At 37.0% G+C, this 23,791-nt stretch overlaps 1 protein-coding gene across 7 annotated transcripts in view; it reads right to left on the bottom strand.

Annotated features, from left to right (window-relative positions):
* Positions 1-23,791, bottom strand: part of LOC121315582 (dystrobrevin beta) — a 128,992-nt gene that overhangs the window by 7,946 nt on the left and 97,255 nt on the right. For 4 of the 7 annotated variants that reach the window (XM_041249805.1, XM_041249801.1, XM_041249800.1 and 1 more), the window contains 5 exons: positions 17,971-17,991; positions 3,900-4,059; positions 2,775-2,864; positions 1,438-1,491; positions 240-843 (listed from right to left, as the gene is read on the bottom strand). In XM_041249805.1, the coding sequence (XP_041105739.1) occupies positions 755-843; positions 1,438-1,491; positions 2,775-2,864; positions 3,900-4,059; positions 17,971-17,991 (414 nt within the window). In that variant the 3' untranslated portion in view covers positions 240-754. Of the gene's footprint in view, positions 1-239; positions 844-1,437; positions 1,492-2,774; positions 2,865-3,899; positions 4,060-17,970; positions 17,992-23,791 lie in introns of those variants that run through there. The other 3 variants (XM_041249806.1, XM_041249803.1, XM_041249804.1) reach the window with 2 other exon arrangements.

Consider the following 23,791-nt stretch of genomic DNA (forward strand, 5'->3'; position numbering starts at 1 on the left):
CATGTTGATTTTATGTTGAGTGGTTACACTGCAGGCAAACAGAAACAGTTTTGTGAGAAAAAATTATAAAAATAACTAAAAATAAATAATAATAATAATCTTTACAGTAACAATAGGCTTCCCAAGACAGCTTAAGCCTAATAATAATAACGAGTAAACAACAGAATAGTTTAACGATTGTGTTTGTAAACAAATATGTACAAATGAGAAAAAACATGTGTCATGTATTTAATGCCGTGTCTTTCCTTAGGAGGGAGCGGTAGTACTAGTATTAGGTGGTCAGTTGTGAGCTTGTCTTGTGAATGTCAGTCAGTGACAATCATTTGTAGTCTGTGAAATATCCGTTACAAAAAAAAAAAAAAACACAACTCTGTGTTCTTACAAGAATAATGTGATTGTGGGTGGGGGTAAGCTCAGACCGTCAACCCTTTATACACCATAACAGTAAGTCAATAATGTATGTTTTTTTTTTTAAATATATAAAATTGTTACTGTGCTGCATTGAAAGAAATATACAGTAATCCCTCTACAACAGTGTACTTGCCAACCGCGGAATTCCTGTATACGCGGTTTTCCTTTTGAATACCAATTTGCCAACTGCGGAGTATAGATTTCTGTATACGCAGTTTTGCACGGAAACATATGATGCATCTGCATTTGCTTCTGCGCCGTTGTGTGTATTCTTCCGCGCTCCCATCTCGCCAGCATCTCCCAGTACCAAGTACCAGCATCATCTCTCGCTTTGTCTCGTGTACTAGTCATAGTAGTATGCGGATGTGTTCTTGTTGCTCCATGTTAACTTAGCGTAATTGTCACCAGTCAACAACACCCTGGCCTTCAACTCTAAGGATTCAAGGTAAATAAAACATTACTATATTATTATGTTATAATTTGATTACTTTTTACATGTTACATTACCCAGTATGTTATAGTATTTGCATTGTTTTTATATTACTGTGTTTTTCATTTGTATTTAGTGAAGGAAAATGCAACTTAGACAGGCTTTGATAAGTGTAACCGCGGCCGTGGAGAACCTAACCCTTTATTTTCCCGTAAGATCTAGTATTTACCAACTGCGGTTTTGCCAACCGCGGGGGTTTTCAAGAACGTAACCCCCACGGTTGGCGAGGGATTACTGTATATTAATAGGAGACATCAGCTACAAATCAAGGATTACTGTATATCCCGGTAGCTCTTCAATTCTGAGTGCAGGCTATCGTTTCATAAAAAAACCCCAAAAAAACAAGCAAGTCACCACATTTTAGGGCTGCTTTTCAGTCACATATGTGAACGCGCAAAGGCGCCTTAAACTGCAAATGTGAACGGGGTTGCAAACCTAAATCTGAGGCATCTCTGGGCCAGCACAGTAGTGTGAACGGGGTCTATAGGTCTTGCCAATTCCCTTTTAGAAACAACATCAGATGAGCTGAGACTTGCCTCGGTCTTTTCCATTCTGCATCTTCCCATCCTCCTCATCTTCACCACCTTCATCTAAAAGCCAAAAGAATACAACACAATCCATGATGTTCACTACATATACCTGCACTGTACTTTTAACATGTAAAAATGGTATGCGCTACACATGTACTGTACATTTTTTGAAAACACAGTTCAACTACCTAATTTGTGCCATTATGCCTCCCTGTTTTTTTTTTTTTTTTTGTTTAATTTTAGTAGTCGCCAATTAATTTACCTTGTTTTTTTCCCTCAATTTGAAATAGCCAATTGTATTTTACACCCAGCTCACTGCTACCACCCCCACACTGACTCGGGAGACGTGAAGATGAACACACGCTGTCCTCCGAAACAGCCGACTGCTTCTTTTCACTCTGCAGGCCTGCAATGCAGCCAACCCAGAGCTACAGCGTTGGAGGACAACGCAGCTCTGGGCAGCTTACAGGCAAGCCTGCAGGCACCCGGCCAGTCTATAGGGGTCACTGGTGCACGGTGAGAAGAGGACACCCTGGCTGACCTAAGCCCTCCTCCCCCAGACGGTGCTTGGCCAATTGTGCCTCACCCCCTGGGAACTCCCATCCACAGTCAGCAGTGGAATAGCCTGGACTTGAACTGCTGACCTCCAGGTCTATAGGGCATATCCTGCACTCCACGCAGACCGCCTTTACCAAATGCGCCACTAGGGAGCCCTTGTTGTTTTTTTTAATTCAATTTGTATTTCAGTAAAGTTTCACAGTTTTGCAGGTGTATCAATCAGGAGTACAATTAGAAATGTCAAGTTGACCACTTTAATGTAAAAACCAATAAAAGCACAATTATTTGCAAAATAGTATGCTATTCATTTAAACAAAATGTAATTTAGGTAAAAAAAAAAAAAAATTTAACAGCATGCACTGGATTAAATACCAACATGTATTTATGTTATACAGTTCATACAGGTTGGCAATTCGGACTAATAGGATGGACTTGTTTTCAGTGTATTCATGTTGCTAATTCACTTTGGACATGGCATGGAATTGTTTTTATTTTAATGGAACTATTTCAGACTCATTCAAGGAATTTAACTTCCATGCACTGCACTAGTTATATAAATAAAATACTCTATGAACTTTATATTAATTTTCACTCCTGAGTACTGCTGTAAACAACCCACCTGATCCCTTCGCGGAACTCAATGGTTATTCCATCATCCTAATGTGTGGAATAACTACAGAACTCTATGAACGTTGATCATGTTTTTCCAGCTTTTCATTTGCCTCGAGTGATCTCCAGTTCAACAGCATGTTTAACAACAACACTGATTATTAACACTGTCCTACCTGAATGAAGTTCTTTCACCAAGGAGGACATGGTGTTTGTGATAGAATCAGCTGCCACTAACAAGTCATTGCGAAGGTTCCTCCGGCCTCCTGTGCATTAAACCAGAACATAGAAAGAGATTTTTTGCATGACAATTATAAATATTATTATAAATACACTGAACAATGAAAATGAAAATGAAAATGACTGCTGTGTTTAAGTGTTCAAAACGATTAAAAGGGGAGAATCCCTCCTACTGAGAAACCAACACTGCAGTTGAACCTTTTTGGCTGAAAACCGCACTAAAAGAGCTGACTAAACAGTAGTAACCACACTATGAAACAGCTTCAGTGCAAGTATTTTGACTGTTGACTGTACATGATTCAACCTAAGACTACAGGTTGTTCCTCCAGACTTTCAAACCCATTAAAAACCTTCAATTGAGACATATATGGAAGAGTCATCCATTGGACAACCCTCCAGTAACAAATAACAAGGCTCAAAAAAAAACTGTGCCTCATACCGGCTAATGTTTAAATCACCTTGTTCTAAATTTCCTTTAAGCTTAAAACAGCAAGTTTTATTAGGCCTCTGTCGCCTTGATTGATTATAATTTATGCCCCAAAGGTGAACAGTCCATTTTAAAGCCAGATTCTTACAGCATTTCATTGACAGGCCATTAAAATCAAAGAATCTTATATGGATGTGATTAAGAATAACGTTCTCATACACAGACAGGAAATGTTCCTAAAAGGGCTATAACTTTGTTATCTCGAAACACAAGTCTGTCAATTTACTCTGCGTGTTGGAGTCTTTAACCTCACATAAAACTTCTCTGTCCTATAAATACTGGAAAAATAAAATAAAATCTCATCATATTCTGTTTAACCTTTTAAAATGACATTAATATTAAAAATATACTAATTTGAAAAAAAAAAAAAAAAAAAAAAAAGGTTACATACCCATCTTGCTAATGTCAACGAATATAGGCCTTTGGTAGCCCCTCATTACAAAAACTCCTTGTCTGCCATAAAGTCAAACTACCGGTACATCTCATTAAAATCACTTTCATAACTGCATGCATTAAGCTCCCAGACACCCCTTTTAATACAGACGGGATGCACTACTGAACTGTCACCACTCACCCTGCGCGAAGGCTTCCTGCACATCGCCCCCCACTCCTGCCAGCGAGTCCTGAGGGGTGTGTGTGGGGGTGGAGCCAGCTGATGTGGAGCGGACTGGCATTGGCATTGGGCGACTAGCACCGTGACTGGGGGAGGAACGAGGAGAGCCTGCCGCTTGAGCCTACACATGAGAAAATAAGATGGAAAAAACAAAAGTTGTGGAAAATGCAGCTAAATACAATTGTTAGTAAGTGGTAGTAAGGTTTGTAATGCTCTTTGATGCATGTGTTGGCCTAATCTGAGGTAAATGATGTCTAACCAGGACAGGGACATATGATCACTAGCTGGAGTCAACGGCACTGGAGCCTTTCCAAAAGCGTGTACAACAAAAAGTACAACAAAATGTTTGGGTTTAAAATGTAAAAAAGCCCTGGCACAGAAAGATGGTTTAACAGGTGTTGATCAATCAACCTAAGACATAATAGGCAACTTGCTGCATTTTGTTATACAGAATTATCACAAAATGAGACTGAGCCTGTACTTGCATAAAGTCCAGTGGCTGCTTTAACAACAGAAAAAAAAAAAAATTGCCATACATTTGTCTTGTTGCCAAACCTTTTTATTTCCCTATACACTAGATCAGGGATTTTCACCTGGGGGTACTTCTTAGCATAACTCAGAAATGCACAAATAAAATAAAAAGTAAAAGAAAATAACAATTTAACAGTATTATATATTCTCTAAAACAGTGTATACAATTATTTCATTGTGTATAGAAAAAAAACAAAAACACACACAGAATCTATCACGTCCACATGTTCCACACAATCGAATTCACGCATGCGTACAGGTGGATTTCCACTGATATATCTGTGAAGCAGGTGTCTGTCTGGCAATTGTGCCTGGAGAGTGCTCTGTGCTGCTCAAGGTCTTTGCTGTTTCCAACTTGCCATATTAGTGAAGCACAGCGTTTCTGCATTTTTTAGAAGTCCTAATGCTGCGGTAATCATAAATAGTACCCTAATCACATTACTCATACTTTGATGAGTTTTGTTTTATTTATTACCGCAGCGGCATTTTACTAACAGCAGTAGTGGCTGATTGAACGTTTTCAGTGTTTGAAATGGATACATTTCTTACTTGCAAAACAAAAAATGAAGGAAGTAAAGAAAGCGTCTACATAAAGTGCAAAGCAACAGAAAGTTATAGAGTCCCTTTGGATAATTTTCATGCTGGCTTTAATAAAAAATAAAAAAAAGTTTATCATTGTTAGTTATTACAGTTTTATCTTGGGAAAAGTGGTTAATGTTTTTGATGTTGTAAACATTTTAAACTGCACACAATTACGCTGAAGTGGAAAGTAAATGGTAACGTGACAAACATTTACAATGCAGACTATTTTGTAATACAGTGCTCCCTCGCTATAAGGCTCTCGGTTATAACGCTCCTACAGCATGTCCCCCAATTCCCCACACTAGTGACTCATGCAGTATTTCTACAGTAAATACAAACTATAACAACTTCAGTCTAACTTCCATTTCTGTTTCTTCCCTTTGATACAGTATCTGAACTGAAGAAAAGCTGCGCTGGCACTTTGTAACACAGACATCTTATTCAGCATTAGTTTTATAACTAAATAAACATTAGCCCTATTACGTGGTTATCTTTCCTAATGTATTTACTTTTTGCTGCGAGAGGAGCTGCGGCTTTCTCTGGGAGACGAGACACTTCAGCCCAGCTCCGGCAGCCAAACCTGGGGCGAGCCCATTCCCACTCCCAACCCCATCTCCTTCTCGCACTTGGTTTGCTTGTCTGTCACTTTGAACTAAACTCCTGACCGCCGTTTAGCCAGTCTATTTATAGTTTAAAAAACTGCTAATTAAAATAGTCCATGACTGGGGATGTGGCCTTTTTTTATGTAAAAAAGATATCGTTGATTGCATGGTACTTTATGCATGGTTAATTCACAGAAAAGTTACATTTTTGCTTCACTAATGTGCTCTTCGGTTATCATGCTCATATTGTATGTCCCCTGAAACCTGTCTTATAGCGAGGGAGCACTGTATTTATAATGACCTTCCCGAATAGAAAGCGAATACGAGTGTTAACAAAGAGATTCCCAAGTACTGTATTTTAATTCTGCACATTAAATTACAAAGACATGTAATTAAGTTTTAAGAATTAAGCCTACTTTTGGTATTGTCTAAACCAGCAGTTTGTCAGTCCCAAACTGTTGTGGCAAATTATATATTAAATAAAACAGGGGAAAAAAGTAAAGACTGCACACTGAAAGCTTTGTCTGTCTGTTTGCCTGCCACTAAACTGGGGGATGTATCCCACAGCGGCCTCATAGTCAAGAAAACTAAACCGAAACTTAAATATCAAATTATAAAAGAAATAATGTAGATTTTCTAACATTTACAAATTGATATCAACTGTAAATTACATTACTGCCTGGGCAACACACGCATTGAAATAAACTTTTTTTCTATACCTATTTTAAAGAACTTTTATAACATTTGTTTGTATTACTTTATTTACAAGGTGAACATAAAAAAAAAAATTACATTTTTACAATGTGCTGTTTTTCAGGTAAGCATTTAAATATTTAGGCACACTTGATGTATAATCATTTTGTGGACAACACAATTTTGTTCTGCTTTAACATTAATTTTATGGTAAAATATCTTGAAATACCTATTTTTATACTATCAAATATTGTGAAATAAGCAATTTTTTTTACCAGGGAAAAAAATACAGCCCTACTTACTATACATACACATTTCAGAAATACAAGCAATGGGTACAGCCTCCCAAAATGTAAAGAATGCTTTTCTAATTATTATTAATGGGCTCTCTGCTCTGCTACTGAACCCCCACTGAATTAACACATAATAACGATGCCTAATAAGAAATATTTACCCATGTTTGTACGGGACGGGGCCCAGAGAGATAATTAAAGCGACAGTAGCCTAATAAAAAACATACAAAACTTTGACAGTGGTGCGGTGCGAGCTAGTGTGCACATGTTTATTTTGTCAAAAAGTAAGGGGGCATGGTCCCTCCACTTTTAAAAGTGGGAGACCACAGCTACTCTGGCTCTGGCGCCCCTGGATGGAGTGGAGTGTGACCTCACCAGCCCCTTTGTCTCAACTGGTAATGCATCTATAACCACTTCAAGAATACCGCACACCAATTTAACAATAACTATATTTGTAAATGGTAAAGACATTGAGGTGAACAGAGATAGCTCATCACGATTCATTTTCACAGCTAAACTAAGTTAAATTATAAATGTGACAGGTTGTTCCCTATTGCCTACAGCATGGTCTGTTGTCTGAAATTGCAATCACTGCCAAAGGATGTGGCTGAACAAAAAATTAGCCTATTCGAATCCACACGAAAATTCAACTGAGTGATGATATACTTTACTTTGTTATTCTCCTAGACTTTCTAATATTTAATGCACCATTCACTGCCTGCCTGAGGAATTGATGGACACAGTCCACACCAACAGAATGCAGGTCTGGCGAACAGGGGTGTGCCATACTTGTACTTTCCAATTACTGTAGATGCTGCTTAATAGAACCGTCTCGGTTCCCAGCAAACATTGTTATTAACTGAACGTTGTTATTAAGCAAAAAGCCACATTTTCAAGTGTATAGTTGTAGAAACAGCGCACTGAAATACGTCTTGGTTCATTACAGTGTTAAAAAATAAAGAAGAAAAACACCAAATATCACAACAAACAACTGTTCACTAATACTACACAGATGTGTATAACTAAAAAATGTACTGTATTGTACACATAGTACTACAACAACGTACTATCAATATCCTTAAACAGTAAACACACTTGGCATACAGGACTTACAATTAATACAGAAGTATCGTTTTAAAAGAAGCAGTTGCCCAATGTTTGTTTTTTTATGATCCGCCATCTCAAGCTGTAAATGTTTGCGTGCAGGTTCGTAGTCAATTTCAAAGTGTGGGATACAACAGATTTTGAGATGCCAAACTTTTCTGCTACCAGTACTTGTTTAGCTAGAAAGGTCTACACGTTTTGAAAACATGATGACAGATGACAATCAGGCTCAATAAATGTACAGCTGCGTTATGAAAACTGACATATGAACAGATGCTGTGATGCGTGTGCGCGATTAATTTGTGTGTGTGCCCTAACCGTAAGAATTGTAAAAAATTTTTTGTCATTAAGCGGCAAATGGTTGCTAATATCCGAAATCCATTAACATTAAAGTCTATGCGATGGGACTGTTTTTTGTGAAAATGCTGTTAATAACTGAAAGTTGTCTTTATCAGGGTTGCTAATAACCGACACCTAATGTATTTACCTTTAGGAAATATATGGTCGGCAGGTATTAAATAAATCAAAACACACCTATTGATTAATGTGTTGATTTCAAAACAAGAAAAGCTGTCCTTACCTCACCTTTACGCTACCTATCAAAGTCAACGAACTTGTGCACTGAGTGTTTTAAAAGCCACTTGAGAGAGAATGTTCCTCTCATCCGGAGTGCTGACATGTTTACTATTGTACCGAGGCCGTAAACTGACATTGAAAATACATTGCAAAACTAGCAAATGCAACCGATTCGTCATGTAAATGTAACCTTATGTTAAATTTAACTCAAGTTGCCGCTGCATAAAATGGGATGTTTTTCTTTGTCGTGTTTAATCAGACATAACGAATTGCCAAGGACTACAATCCCACAATTCACTGCATAGATGACGCACTTCTAAGGAAACGAAAAAAAAAAAAAAAAAAAAAGATTTCATATCAAAAGGACCAAAAAAAAAATCGCTCAGAAATAGGGTCCTGCGTTTTACCCGACCTGCTTTCTTAGGCTGCTCTTCATTCCTCCCACCGCAAGGTGCTCATGTAGTCTGCTTAATGAAACCACTTGTTGATTAATAAATAATCTCCCGATTCTTTTAATCATCTCAATTAGTCATTCTATTAACGCGCACTGGCATTGGCAGCAGCAGCTCCAGACAATAGGCATGCATCCCTTTATTAACAATACATCTTAATCAACATTATTTCTTAATGTGTAAAAAAATCATTTAAATGTTTCAGTTTACTAGTAGGAACACATCATTTGTCAACAAAATATTTAAAAAAACAGCACTGATTCCCAGAACAATTTACCTAAAATACTGAAATCATAACATCAATACTGTAACATACATATTTTATTATAATTTAATAATAAATAAAATAATAATAATATAATAATAATAATAATAATAATAATAATAATAATAATAATAATAATAATAATAATAATAATAATAATAATAACAACAACAAGCAAGCAGCACATTATGTTTCATTTACAGTTTCATGAAAGAAAATTTCCCATGCATTAAATGTTGCTATTAAACTTAAGCATAGTCAGTTGGTTAACTCAGCCTTCTTTCATAGACTGACATTGTTCTGTAAAAACTTGGCCATATGAGGAAACACTTCTTTCAGCATCTACAGAATTGGTAACAACTGACAAACAAATTTTAGCCTTTCGTGTTAAATTTGGAAATAATTCTTCAGCTTTAATCGAAAATTCATTCAGTCATTCGACTGCCGTTTTCTTTTGCATATGGTAGATTATTTATCCATTTCTGATTTACAGTCAGCATCAAATCCTGGAATAGAATATAATGGGAGGGCTTCCAGATCCTAACTACACTTGTTGTGGATCGAACATCCTTACTGCCATCAGAAAGTTATGAGCTGGTTGAAAAAAAACTTGGTTTCTTTTTGCATTGATCCAGGTTGTAATAATGAGTCAGTTTTTCAGAAACATCATGGGAGGTTTTTACACATGGTTTGTTTATTGTGGCGTCTGTGGTGTGTATCTCTTGTGCCATTGCTCGGTATGTATTTATTAATTCTGCAACTTTGTTATATGTTTGTTTGACTCTCACTTCATGGCTTTCAAACCACTGAATCAAATCCACCAGTCCCTTGGCATGCGTTGCAATTAGGGAGAGTTGAGATTTTAAACTTTGCACATCTTTAAGCGATTTTGGAGGTCCTTTAACACTACAGTGTTTGCTGAAATGTGCATTTCCTTTTCCACAAAATGATGTATTTGGAATGATATTCAGCAGCAGAATTATCGTGTTATGCACGGCTCAGGTGGCAACTTTATGGGTAAAGTACAGCCTTCTTGTTGGATTGCTTCTGTCAGGAAGTCTTTAAAACGTAGTTTTCTGCTTGGGTAATGTTTAAACAATTGCTTTAACGGTTGCAACCAGCTTGTCTGTTTCAGAAAATTATTTGCCCACATATTGCTGGCAAGGGCTTTTATGTGGTCATTATTTAGGTTTCTCGATCTTTCTTTTAACGCATCAATTTATTCAATTACCATTTACACTCATCATAATTAGCTATTATTTTTCTAATTAGTCAAAGCGTAATGTGTTGATTTCTTAATTGTGAATTCGATTACTATAACTGGAGTGGCTGCAGGGACATCTAGGGGCTAGCAATTGAATTACAACTGAAAAAAACAGTTTCACATAAAACGTAGGACCCTACTCATAACATATAAATCACATTTTTGTTAATTTGAACACAACAGGCTTGGTGTTAAATAATACTGTCAGATTGTTACTGATACTCAATAACTATGTAAACAAGGGAAACAGAGGGGCAGCATTGTTTTGTGTTGAGCAATTAGCACTTTTTTATGCCATTTAATTAATGCCTAGCAACTTCACATATTTTAAAGGTAATTACTGGGAAAATAAAGTATCGGCACACCCCTTCTGTGGAACAGGATATTGGCTGACTGCCCAGGATGTTATCATGCATATGCACAGGGCGTACGACATCAACAAAACGTCTCAACAAAGAATGAAGGTTTTTGTCCCTGTACTGTACCAAACTGAAAATTGAAATTGTTGCATGCTTGTGCCTGCTTTCTTTTTTTGTACCTGTCCAATTTATAACAAAGTCCTCTGAAACTGTCCTCTGCTGCCATGAATTAGTCAGACATTAGTCCCCTATTGTCATTACAATTACCTTAACCAAAAATGAATTACAATTTCATACTGATAACAACCCCCCCCCCCTTAAATATCATCTTTCCATTTCATGTGCTACACTTTCTCAGATTTGTTTATTTTAGTATCAGTCAAGTCTTGCCTTTTAAAAGCCTATTTAAAAGAATATTTCCCAGCAGTAAAAGAATAAAACACATTTATTTGTCTGAATTGAAATACAACTCTTGTCCAAATAATTTAATTCTATTAAAATGCAGATGCCATCTTTAAATATAAAACACTTTTCTTTATTTGATAATGACGAAACATAAAAATGATAATAAACATAAAGTCTGTTTGCAAAATGTGACTCCATAGTCATGTGTTTTCTCTGGTATTGTCAAATAATAAAGCTGTACCTCAGCGATGGACTGAATGGCCACTTTCTCATCCCAATCCTCTGTCCTGGGCACGTGGCAGGAAGCCAGGTAGCAGATGGCTATTGGGTATAATTAGCCTCATTGTGCAGGAGTTAGCAAAGATAAAACAAAGTCCAGTCTATTCAGGATTGATACTTGTGGGCCTATAGTCATTTACTAATTTTATGTTCGTTATTTTTCATTTTAGAATACTTTCAGAGCTTTTTATTTATACAGGAAAGCAATTCTAAATGTCCCTTTCCTGCAGACATAACAGGAACATACAGCTAGTAACCTCAACCTTCGAGACGGTAATTTTCTATCGTGCATTCCTGCTTTACTAGAAACGACTGCCTCTTCTCTGATAAAGATTATGGTTACTATTGCCCACATACAATACACTATGCAACAGAATGCTATTGACAGATTATTTTCAAAGCATTCACAATAGGGGTTTATATAACTACCTAACACAGTGAATAGTTGATAACAGGGAAAGCCTAGACGGTGAGACACGTTTGCACGTGGATCCGCAGGAGAACACCACATGAAAAGGAATCAGTGCACAGCTGTGACCATCTAGAAAGGGTTTTGACAAAAGATTAGATCATTATTTTGTTTTGTTTTGTTTTTAAGCAGAACTGTGGTCCTATGCCTTTATATTTTCTTTTAAATGGGTTATTTGGAATTGCTTCTGTTGATAGGAGAAAGAAAAGAAAGCTTCCTGGCAACTGCAACTAATTCAAAAAATAAATAGTGGCTCATTCTCAGATTCAAATGTCTCAGTGTTTGAGAATTGGACACAATAAATATTAGGGTTGGGACAATACTGAAAACCTCTGAAATGATTTAGCACACTTTCTTTTTAACTACTTAATAGTATACAAAACAACATAGTTCATTTTGCTGCACTTACAAACTATAGGTACCATACAGTACCTTCCATATACTGCACACAATAAAGAAATAATAAATCAATTTAAATTGTACATTAATAGTTTACAGTGTACACATGGCTGCAAGAAAAACACAGCCTCCCTGCTATTTTCTAAAATTGTTTTCTGTTGGTATAACCTTAGTGTAACATTGTGCACATTGGGTACCTCCATTTTCTCCAAGAATATCGAAACATACTGAACTTGTAGTGTTTTTTTCTTTTTTGTTAAGCTGTTTTGAAAGAGAGCACTCACTGCTGCTTTCACTCACTGCCTTTTCAACGAAATTATCGTAAATCGTTCCAACCCTAATAGTAGTGTACCTGCAGAGCTACCAGCCATGCTGAATAAAGCGACATACAAAAAGAGAGGCGCAGGAAACTGGGGCCAGAACTATGACTGTGTGTGTTTCACAGGACAAAAATAGGCATGTCAAGATATTTCACTATTAAACCTAATATTTATAAAAGCAGAGACAACTGTTGTGTCACATTCCAAATTGATTATACAACAAATGTTCCTAAATATTTAAATGCTCATCTGAAAAACAATAAATGTTAAATTGTAGACTATTTTAGCTAAACCTGGTTTTCTGGAAATCTGTTTGTGTTCAGTTGTTAGTGTCATCCCTATACTCCCACTGTACTGCAGAAATTACATTCCCAGAATCTGAGCCACCTGACTTCTCAAACTACCTGCTTGATAGGTTGTTCAGCACAACCCACATTCAGAGCATGAATAGAAACGAGTGCCAACAGTATCTATCTATATTAAAATAAAACACATTTTACAAGCTGGAGGTCTGCAGTCTGTAATTCACAGGAGTCTGTTTTAGTACAATTTCTTTTAAAACGTTTCAGGTGTGTGTCAGGGCAAGTTTGACTCTCACACCATTCTTTTACAAGATTTAACATGACTTTAGTACGTTAAAGCCACAGGACTACAGGTGGAGATAATAAGCATGTTATTTGGGCTAGACATATTAATAAGCAATGGTAAATTGAATCCAGACTCCCTGTATTTCCTGGCACAGAATAATATTTAGCACAGCTGTACATTAACTTCCTCAGCATTTTCTATTTGATAATCTAACCACTACTGTTATTATCAAAATTCTCAGTTTTAAAAACTGACCTGCTGCCAATATGGCTCCAACATCAGTGTGTAAAATTATTTCATTACATCTAATTACAGTATATTAGTGAAAGGTGCTTGTTCAGATTCAAGTCTAGAAACAAGCATTTATCAGGAAATGAATCTATGGTGGAGCCAAAATGACAGCATGCCAACATAACAGGATACAGCACAAATAAATTCAAGCGGTAAGCATTTTGAAATGTTTCATCCAACCTTTCCACATGACTGCAGTGTTAACTTTAGGATATTTCATACAATACTGTATTCCTACTACTGTCTCCGCTGATTGAACATTTTTTATTTGGGCATTTTTAGTTTAAACCTGCAACACTTGTTCAGTGCTTGTATTTGTACTCTTAATTGAACTGTAACATTTCTTTATTATTGTCAGTCTCTTAAGTTAACAATGTGAATACTACTTAGAGCAACATGTGATTTGGATTAGTTTCTAAAGGCTTCACAAGTTTCTGGCACCCTCTTTTGGTCATATATTTTCATGACTTACTTTTTTCTAAGGTATGGATGATACCATCTGTCTAATTTATCACACTGTATTCACAGCTCAAACATTCACTAAATCACCCCTAGAATACACCATAACAGCTACTTTTGATGTGACAGTAATTAAATCATTTAATATAATCTGCCTTTGGCTTCACTGCAGAGGCTTAACAGAAACAAAATATATAAGCAGTTACTGCTTCCCCTGCTCTGTGCATTGTAACCACAAAATTACAGAAAGACTTCACTAAAGGGGATGCACACTCGATCCCGTCATAACCCACTTGAATTGACGGAGGAGCAGGTCAAGGGAACCAGTGCACTAAGTGATTAGTCGGCTGCTCAGGATCTCACTAACATACCCCTTTTGCAGTCTCTTAGATCTTTCAGCTTTACCATGATTGCCACTCAATAGTTGGATGCAAGTCCTATGCAGCTAATATAGGTCTATAGGAGGGGTTGAGCCCCCCTTCAGAGATTTTTTTTTTTTTTTGCTATGCCCCCCCCCCCCCTCCAGTAAACAGTACAATATTTACAAAAATAAGATTCTTAAAATAACATATTGTAACTTTACGTGTAAAATGAAAGCACGCTCCACACAGCAGTAGCTTTGTGCTTGAATTCAGCAGTTTATTAGCACAGGTCAAATAAACAGTTAAGGAGCACGCCAGCCACAGCAAAACAAAATAATAAAAACCTCTCTCTCTCTGTGAAATACCAGTCTACCTCTCGCTCTCACCAACACAACCTCTGTCACTCACTCGCACAGCTGCACTCAGGCTTGCACTCCTAATTATCTCTTCACATTAAACCACGCCCTCTATCTGCCTTCACCAATCCTGGGCATGCCATTTGGAACCCAATCTCCTGCCAGTATTCTGGGGGAACAAATGCATGTCCAGGATTGGTGAACCCGGACAGACTGGCAATAACTGTTAGATAAAATGTATACTGTATTAACAATACTACCATAATAATAGTAATAAAATCACTTTCATTTACAGTGTTCTGCTGTGAAACAACTAAATGGGCTTTTAAGCCCCCCTCAAGTCTTAACTTTCACATTTAAAAGCGGAATAAAGAACGAGAAAACGAGGGTACAACCTTAATAAGGGACTAGTCTTTATTAATGTTAATGCACTTACGAACAGTAATTGTAATGTTTGTCCATCTCAATTTTTTTTATTATACACTTTATAAGATGCATTTAATAAAAAGTTTCACCCTAGTTTGTCGGTTTTCTACATTCTCCTCGCAGCAAAACCTTTAAATTAAACTAAAAGACAAGACCCCCCCTATTTATAAACTGCAGGTGTATCTACAAATATTTTATGAACAAAAGTATTTTATATTAAAACGAGCTGCTGCTGCACTTTCAAATGAAGGAGGGTTGAGCAATAGATAGAGTGGCTGAGCTAGGAGAGGTCTGAAATGTCACAAACTCTGTGGACGGGGGTTAATCAGATTAAACATTCCTGCCTGGGTAGTTGAGTCAATCACCCTGGAGGCACACCGAGTCTGCCATTTACCGTACAGCTTTCAGGAAGTATTTTCCAGTCAGGTATTGGCGCCACCCCTAATAAGCTTGTCGAATTTTCTTGCATTATGAAATGTTTTGGGCAGTAACTGCTCTTACACTATTTACAGTAATACTGGATTTATGCTAAGTGTAAAACCAATGAGGTGTCAGTAAGATTGCATAATCAGACACTGAATATTAGCTCAATAATCTGTCTTCAAGAGGCAGGCATGCCTATAGAAAGTCTACACCCACTTTCAAAATATTCCCCTTTTGTTGCCTTATAGCCTGGAATTAAAATGCACTAAAACTGTTTTTTTTTTTTCATTTATCTACACCTCCCACCCCACAACTTCCAAGTGAAAAAAATATTCTAGAAATTTGTAGAAAATTTATTAAAAATAAAAACTGAAATAGCTTGGTTGGATAAGTGTCCACCCCCCTTGTAATAGCAATCCGAAATTAATGCAGGTGTTACCAATTGCCTTCAAAATCACACACCAAGTTAAGTGGCCTCCACTTGTGTTAAATTGTAGTGATTCACATGATTTCAGGATAAATTCAGCAGCTCCTGTAGGTTCCCTCTGCTGGGTAATGCATTTCAAAGCAAAGACTCAACCATGAGCACCAATGAGCTTTCAAAAGAAAGCACAGATCAGGGGATGGGTAAAAAAAAATATCAAGGACCTTGAATATCCCTTGGAGCACAGTCAAGACAATTATTAAGAAGTGGAAGGTGTATGGCACCACCAAGACCCTGCCTAGATCAGGCCGTCCCTCCAAATTGGATGACCAAGCAAGAAGAAGACTGATCAGAGAGGTTACCAAGAGGCCAATGGCAACTTTGCAAGAGCTACAGGCTTTTATGGCCAAGACTGGTCAGTGTGCATGTGACAACAATATCCCAAACACTCCACAAATATGGCCTGTATGGTAGGGTGGCAAGTGAGCCATTACTCAAGAAAGACCGCCTTGAATCCTGTTTGAAGTATGCAAAAAAACAATCAGGAGATTCTGTAGCCATGTGGCAAAAAAGTTTTGTGGTCTGACAATGCTTGTGTCGACAAAACAAACCAAACCTTTGGTTCGCCAATAAACCAACACACTTCAAGAACACCATCCCTACTGTGAAGCATGGTGGTGGCAGCATCATATTATAGGGATGTTTCTCATCGGCAGGGACTGGGGCACTTGTCAGGATAGAAAGGAAAATGAATGGAGCAAAGTACAGAGAAGTCCTTGAGGAAAACCTACTGCCCTCTGCAAGAAAGCTGAAACTGGGATGGAAGTTCACCTTTCAGCATGACAACAACCCAAAGCACACAGCCAAAGCTACACTGGAGCGGCTAAGGAACAAAAAGGTAAATGTCCTTGAGTGAAGGACTTGAAGATTGTTGTCCATCAACGCTCCCCACGGAACTTGACACGAGCTTGAACAGTTTTGTAATGAAGAATGGTAAAATATTACCAAATCTAGGTGTGCAAAGTTGGTAGAGACCTATCCCCAACAACTCACAGCTGCAATTGCTGTCAAAGGTATTCCACCAAGTATTAACTCAGGGGGTGGAGACTTATCCAATTATGATCTTTCAGTTTTGTATTTTTAATATATAATTTTTTTCTCAATAAAAACTTTACAGTGTGGAGTACGGCGTGTAGATAAGTGGAAAAAAATCCTCATTTAAATGCATGAAACTGAGGCACTGACACAACAAAATGTGAAAAAAGTTCAAGGGGGTGTAGACTTTATATACGTTTTTTTAAAACTACTTTGGATGGATAACTACTTATTTTGTACAGTACATTGAATTTTAGGAAAATATACTGGAGTTATTGGTTTGTTGTGTAAATATAGAAACAGAAAACAGGGTTGCAAAACTTTTGGAAGCGATTATAAAAAGACAAAACTGGAAATGTGCATAAGAAAATATGACATGCAGACAGACATACTTATAACATGCTTAGCAAATATAGATGCTGAAAAAAAGAAAAAAAAACTTAACACTTAACTGAAGGTAGTAACACTGCTACAATTTAAAACTGAAACTGTAAAAAACAATATCAGATCAATGATTACCTTTAGTACTGCCTCATCCATTTTAGAAAACTAATGTTGTATTTTAATATCCTTATACACATTACTAAATATGTTAAGCTACATACAGTAAAGAAGCGTGTTTCAATGGTAGTCAAAGCATTCAAATTCATGCCACAATCCCTGTTATATACATTTTCTCTTCAGTGTGAAAATGTACTTGGTTTTAGTGTTGATGTTTTCTATCTGTGTCATGCATTGCACTCCTGACTTGAATCACTGAGCAGTATTATGTTTGTGTTTTTAAGCTTTAAACTGCTATCTTGTTAATGTTATCTTATGAGACTTGGTTGTGTGTGCTTGTTTTCTTTTTTATTCTGTATTACACAGCTATACATGCAAACATTTAGCATTTAGCTTTTGCAACAGCAGCACACTAAATGAAGACGACTGAATAGTCCATGTTTTTTGTATCTTTTAGTATATCACGCATGCAGTACACTTCATCAGCAGTTACACACTTAAATGACAAACTTACTGCCTGCTTTTGTTCTTCGTCCTGCAAAGTCAACAGTCAAAAAAGGCAAAAAAAGAGAGACATTACAGATTAGTAACAGAATTGCACAAGAAAAAAAGACAAAGTAGAAACAAAGACGTCAGTTACTAAACACAAAGACAGCATAACGATTAGAAGGTGTGTTTCTTTTACAACAATATTATATGTTGTTTTAAAAATGATATATAAAAAAATATTTGTATGCAATAAGGCCCGACAGGGTATCTGTACACGTCAAATATACGGTCACCTCGGGCACATGACGAAGTCGAATGCCTCTAAACCCAGAGAAGTCTGTATATTCGACTTACATGGACACCCTGAAAGGCCGCCTTGAATTTATAATGCAGGTCAAACAGTGAATTTGTGCAGGATGAGTCACACGGCTTAGATTCACATTGGCTCTGACGCTCCCGGGGTGGGGGATGGGAAACAGGCTGGGATTGCTTCTCCTCATCGCACAACAGTGAACCCTACTGGCCAGACACTGAACATATCCAGAGTGGATAAAAAGCAGGGCTGATCTCTGTTCTTTGGGATCATACTAAGTTGAGCAAATTGATTTAATTGAAACATGCAAAAGTAAGTAAATATTGAATTGTACATTGCCATTGAAAAGATCCACCAGCAGGCGGAGTTGAGACGGCACTGAATTCATTTTTTTTTTCTGCGAGTGCAAGACGTTGTTTCAGCAGAACGGGAGTAAAAAACTAAACAATAATGACATCTCTGATTTCAGTAATTTGTCTGTGTTGGAGAGGGGTGGATAATGTGCAGAAGTGTCTGTGTTTTTCTTTAGCATTTACAAACTGCTAAAAGTGACAAAGTTAGTGCGAGTGAGTATAAAAGACTGAGATTTTTTTGGGGGGTATTTTTCTGTTTTGCTATCTTCCAGTTCATGTCATTGTTCTTCTTCAAAATCGACATGTCTACTTACTAATTAGGGGATTTTTTTGCTGGTAATTGGTCACTCAGTTTTATAGACTGTATATCTCTAACTGTAAACAAGATGGCTAACGGTACTTTAAATTCTGTGATGCAGCACAGTGATTTCAACTTTGTGACAAGACTCCAACTGTCCGTATCCATCCAATATACGGACAGCTGGAACCTTGCTCGACCAATCACATTACTTGTTTCCCGTTTCATTGCCAGACCTGGATTATATCTGTATACATCATTTTTAGAACAGTTCAATAGCAGCACAGTATTCATAAAGCTAATGCCACACTGCGATTTTAAGCTGCCACTACATATTGTAAAATATAACAGTATTTGCGCTGGGTTACAAATCGTCAAAACCTACTTGTTTCATCATCGTAACAAAGGTCTTAATTTCTTAACAGGCAAATCTTTCTCTCAATTTCCTTTCTTTTAAGAGTACACGTTAAATTTGCAGCTCAGCTATGGAATTAGAAAGGGTTAGAAAGATAAGCTTCTTGCGTGTGAGACTTAGAGAAATACATGCACAATAGCATCTTTATGTGGCTAAACACTTCTTACAGCCCTTTTTGCTACTTAAAAAATAGGGAAACAGTTCAGATACAGTGCTACAGCATTCCTGTGTACTGCATGTGAACCAATCCCTTCCATTCGAGGAATAGTCAAAAATGTTTCTGTATAGGCTTCAAGTGAACAAATTAATTGTGACAATTCCTCACTGAACCAAGACACACATATGTACATTTTTGCCGTGCTCTAACGTCGAAAGAAACTTTCCATCACCTTATAAAGAGGTTTCTCATAACGATCTGGGGTTGGCTGTTGACTGGCTCAGTGCACATCAGCTTGCACATTCTACAGTCTTTCTTGTGTGTACTGCTTCCAGGCAGACCCCTCTGGATATAGGCCAGCTGTACAGTCTGATGGCTTTCCTTATCGCCTGAAGGGGCTTGCGCTTTTTGTTTTTGCATTAAACCAGACAGATTTGTCCTTGAAGGGTAACGACTTCCTATTTGTAAAGATATCGTTCAGGTTTATTTTATTGTGTGGCACCTGAACAGAATACTGTCAAAATGGTAGTCTGGAAAAGATGATATGATTATTAATTTTAGGGTGTCTTATTTAAGTATTTCTAGAACTCTGAAACTAGTTCATTAAATCATTTAAATCAATGTTCAGAGTAGTTTCTAACTTTTTTTCTTTTTTAAATCAACATTTACATTGTGGCAAATTTTGCACTGCTAGAAACAGAATGACAATTGAGCCCAATATGTTTAACAAAATACTGAAATACAATAAAAATATAATGTAGGAAAGGTTGGTGATAATTACCTGCTGAGCAACCAGCTCAATTGAAGTCAAGGCGTCTGGAGTCCGTTTAGCTCTGCGAGCACCTATTGCTTTCTTATGTCCGCCACAAAGATGCCACGTTTAATTGAACTGCTGTGTGCAGTCTGTGCAGAATCTGCTCTTGGCTTTTTAAACAAAGAACATTGTTCTGTGTTTTATTTCAAACTAAACAGCTTAAAAACTGTGAACTGTGTCTAACTCAAAGAACTCTGGTGGCAGCTGAGACCTCGCGGGTGTTGCCGGAGATGTAAGAACACCTGTGCAGCCAAGCATGGCGCACAAGTGATGAGCTTGTCTGTGTCTTTTGGAAGCAGTCTGAAAAACCATATGTAAAACTGTTTTTGCAGTTCATTTTATAACCATAGAAAATGGCTGTTTCAGTGAGATGCTGAGCACACTGTGGCTGCCATCTCTCTCTCTCTCTCTCTCTCTCTCTGCATGATTTTTATTTGATTTGAGTTGATTTTGTTATCACATATACTTGCCCTGTCCTGTTTGGTTTGTGTTCTTGTTTTTTAATGTCTGTGCAGGAAACAGCATCTGTAAACAGTCTCCTTTTTCGACTTTCTTTGTAAAGCACTGGTTTTGCTAAACAGGAACTATATCACCCACCGTGCTCTAGATATGTGGTTTCTGGCCCTGATAATATTAATATAGAGACAGTAAAGTCAAGTATAAATGCAGACACGCTGTTTGCTTTGACACTGAGGGGGTTACTCCCTCAACTTTAGTTTATATTCTTTGTTTAAATTCTGTCTCAGTTATACCCGCTTCCAAATATTTGCATAACATATCTGTTGCTTGTTTGAATGTACGCTCCCTTTTAAATAAGGCTATCTCTGTACATGGTATAATCACTGATAAACATACTGATAGATATTCGTGGGCTTACGGTGACCTGGTTCACTGAAAACGATTTATCCCCATTGGTAGAAGCATCTCCTCCTGGTTACATATTTTTTCATAAACATCGAGTTCAATGCCATGGGGGAGGTGTAGCAGTTATTTTAAATTCAGTCCAAAATTTTCCTCGCTTGAACCAACCAGATACTTTAAATTCTTTTGAATATATTACAAAGTTTCATTCTGCACACTACTTTTTAAAAGATTGTTACAGTTTATCGACCTCCTAAACAAAATCTTGACTTCCTAAATGCATTTTCTACTTTATGTCTCTCAACTGAACGGGTATTCATTTTGGGTGATTTTAATTTACCTTCCCTACCAACATCTTCCATGGTGGCTCAATTTAACTCTTTATTATCATCTTTTGATTTCACACAGTTTGTTTCTGTACCCACTCACACTAAGGGAAACACATTTGGACTAACAGATTTGTTTTTTACCTGTGATTTGATTATTTCAGATTTATCTCTAATTTGGGTCTTTCTGATCATTTTCTGTTACTTTTTAAGATTTTCAGTTTCTGCTGTTGAATCAGCTGACCGACCTATCTCCTGCCACTCTTGGAGGCGACTGGATACGGCAGTTGTTTCAACAGCTTTTCAAAATGTAATGCGGTTTCAAAACTTGAAATTCTCCGCTAGTTATGATGTAGACTGCTGTGGAAATGCTTATATTCACTCTCTTTCTGAAATAACTGATGACCTGGCTCCAATTAAGACCCGTAAAGCTGTAATTCCAAAAAAATCCCTTTGGTTCACAGATGAGTTAAGGGGCTACGAAATCTCAAACTCATGAATTGGAAAAAGCTTGGAAGAAATCTTACTTAGTGACCCATAAGCAGATCTGGCAAGAGCATCTGAAGAATACAGAAAGGCCTTAAGGGCTAAGAAAAATATGTTTCCAATATCATCAAGGAAAACTCCAGTGCTTTTTTCCACCATTAGTAAACTGTTGTCACCCCCTGTAAATTCTACTATGTGTTCCCTTTCCGATGGCCATTGTTAGGAGCTTATTGATTTTTTCGTGTCAAAAACATTAACTATTTGTGATGCTGCTGCTGTTTCTGAATCTAGTGGTGGTTTCTGTACCAAGTTACCTTCTCTAATAACAATAATATCAAATTTAACTTATTAGCTGCAACATCTGTTATGCTTGCCAACGTGTTTGCGTCTGTGAAGGCTACCACATGTATTCTGGACCCTTTTCTTTCTGTTCTTTTGAAGATTCAATTTGACAAAATGGCTTTTATTGTACTATATATTATTAATTTATCCTTACCTTCTGGAAAATGTAAATTAGCTATTATTACGCCATTACTTAAAAAAAAAAACTAAATCTTGCTAGTAATGTTTTTTTCAAATCTCCACTTTTTCTTGATCCATGCCTTCATTACTTCTAGGCTTGATTATTGCAACGCCCTACTGGCTGGACTTCCAAAATGTGCTATTTCCAGGCTTAACCTAGCCCAAAATTTGGCAGCTAGAGTGTTGACTCATGTAAAGTCCCGATGTCACATAACCCCCATTTTGTCCCTTCTTCACTGGTTACCGATCACTCAGAGAATAAATTACAAAACTGTATTGATTACATTTAAAGCATTACATGGCCTGGCACCCTCCTATCTTTTTCATCTCATACTCCCCTATGTTCCTAGTCAGGTGCTGCGGTGTGAGGAGGCTGACCTACTTAGTGTACTGTTCAAACTGCCATGTATGGATCGCGTTCTGTTAGCCATCTAGCACCCACACTATGGAACTCCCTACCTAGGGACATTAGAAGCATCCACTCTCTTTCCTTTTAAAACACATTTAAAAACACTTTGTTTGATCAGGTTTTTTTGTTATATAATATTTTTGTTATTTTATTTTTTGCAGATTTTGTAGACTAAAGTGTTTGTTTTTTGCTTTTTTCCTTTGCTGACACCCTAAAGCGCCCTGAGATGCTCTCTGTGTATATGGGGCGGTAGATTAAATGTAAATTTGATTTGATAGTGAATTGAGCAGTACTGATAGGCAGAATACCAAAATGGGGGTTCAATCTATGCAGATATATACAATGAACACAAAGCTATGTTAATTATGTAAAAACAGTATGTGTGTATATAAGAAAATCCAGGACACTAATCATACATCTGAATCTATGTTTATGAGATAATTAATTATAATTGTTTTATTATTTTTTTAATTATTTAAAAAATGTATTTATTTTAATTATTATTTTTTAATGTAAAAAAAAAAAGGGGACCGGAATACCTATATAGGGCCTCAAAAATGAGATTATAGATTTTTTTTTTTTTATTTATTTTTTTAATATTCTTACAGTAAAAACATGCTAAAATGCGAAAAAGCAATTGGTATGATAAGAGAAAAAAAGGGTTATTACCATTTAAGGACTCTTAAATCTCTCCAACAGGTGAAAAGCAATTGACAGTTAACACTGTGTGTCAACACACAACCATGTGCCAGCATGTCACCTTTGAAAGTGAGCAGCTGGAGACTGGGAGCAGTGCTGGGCACTTTATTTGACAAGCTCATGTTTTGTGGGTACAATCTTGTATTCGCAGAACAAGTAGAGCAATAGTGAAGATCTTTTTACAGTATGTGCT

Source organism: Polyodon spathula, chromosome 5 (genome assembly GCF_017654505.1).
Source record: "Polyodon spathula isolate WHYD16114869_AA chromosome 5, ASM1765450v1, whole genome shotgun sequence".
In the NCBI taxonomy this organism is placed as follows: domain Eukaryota; kingdom Metazoa; phylum Chordata; class Actinopteri; order Acipenseriformes; family Polyodontidae; genus Polyodon; species Polyodon spathula.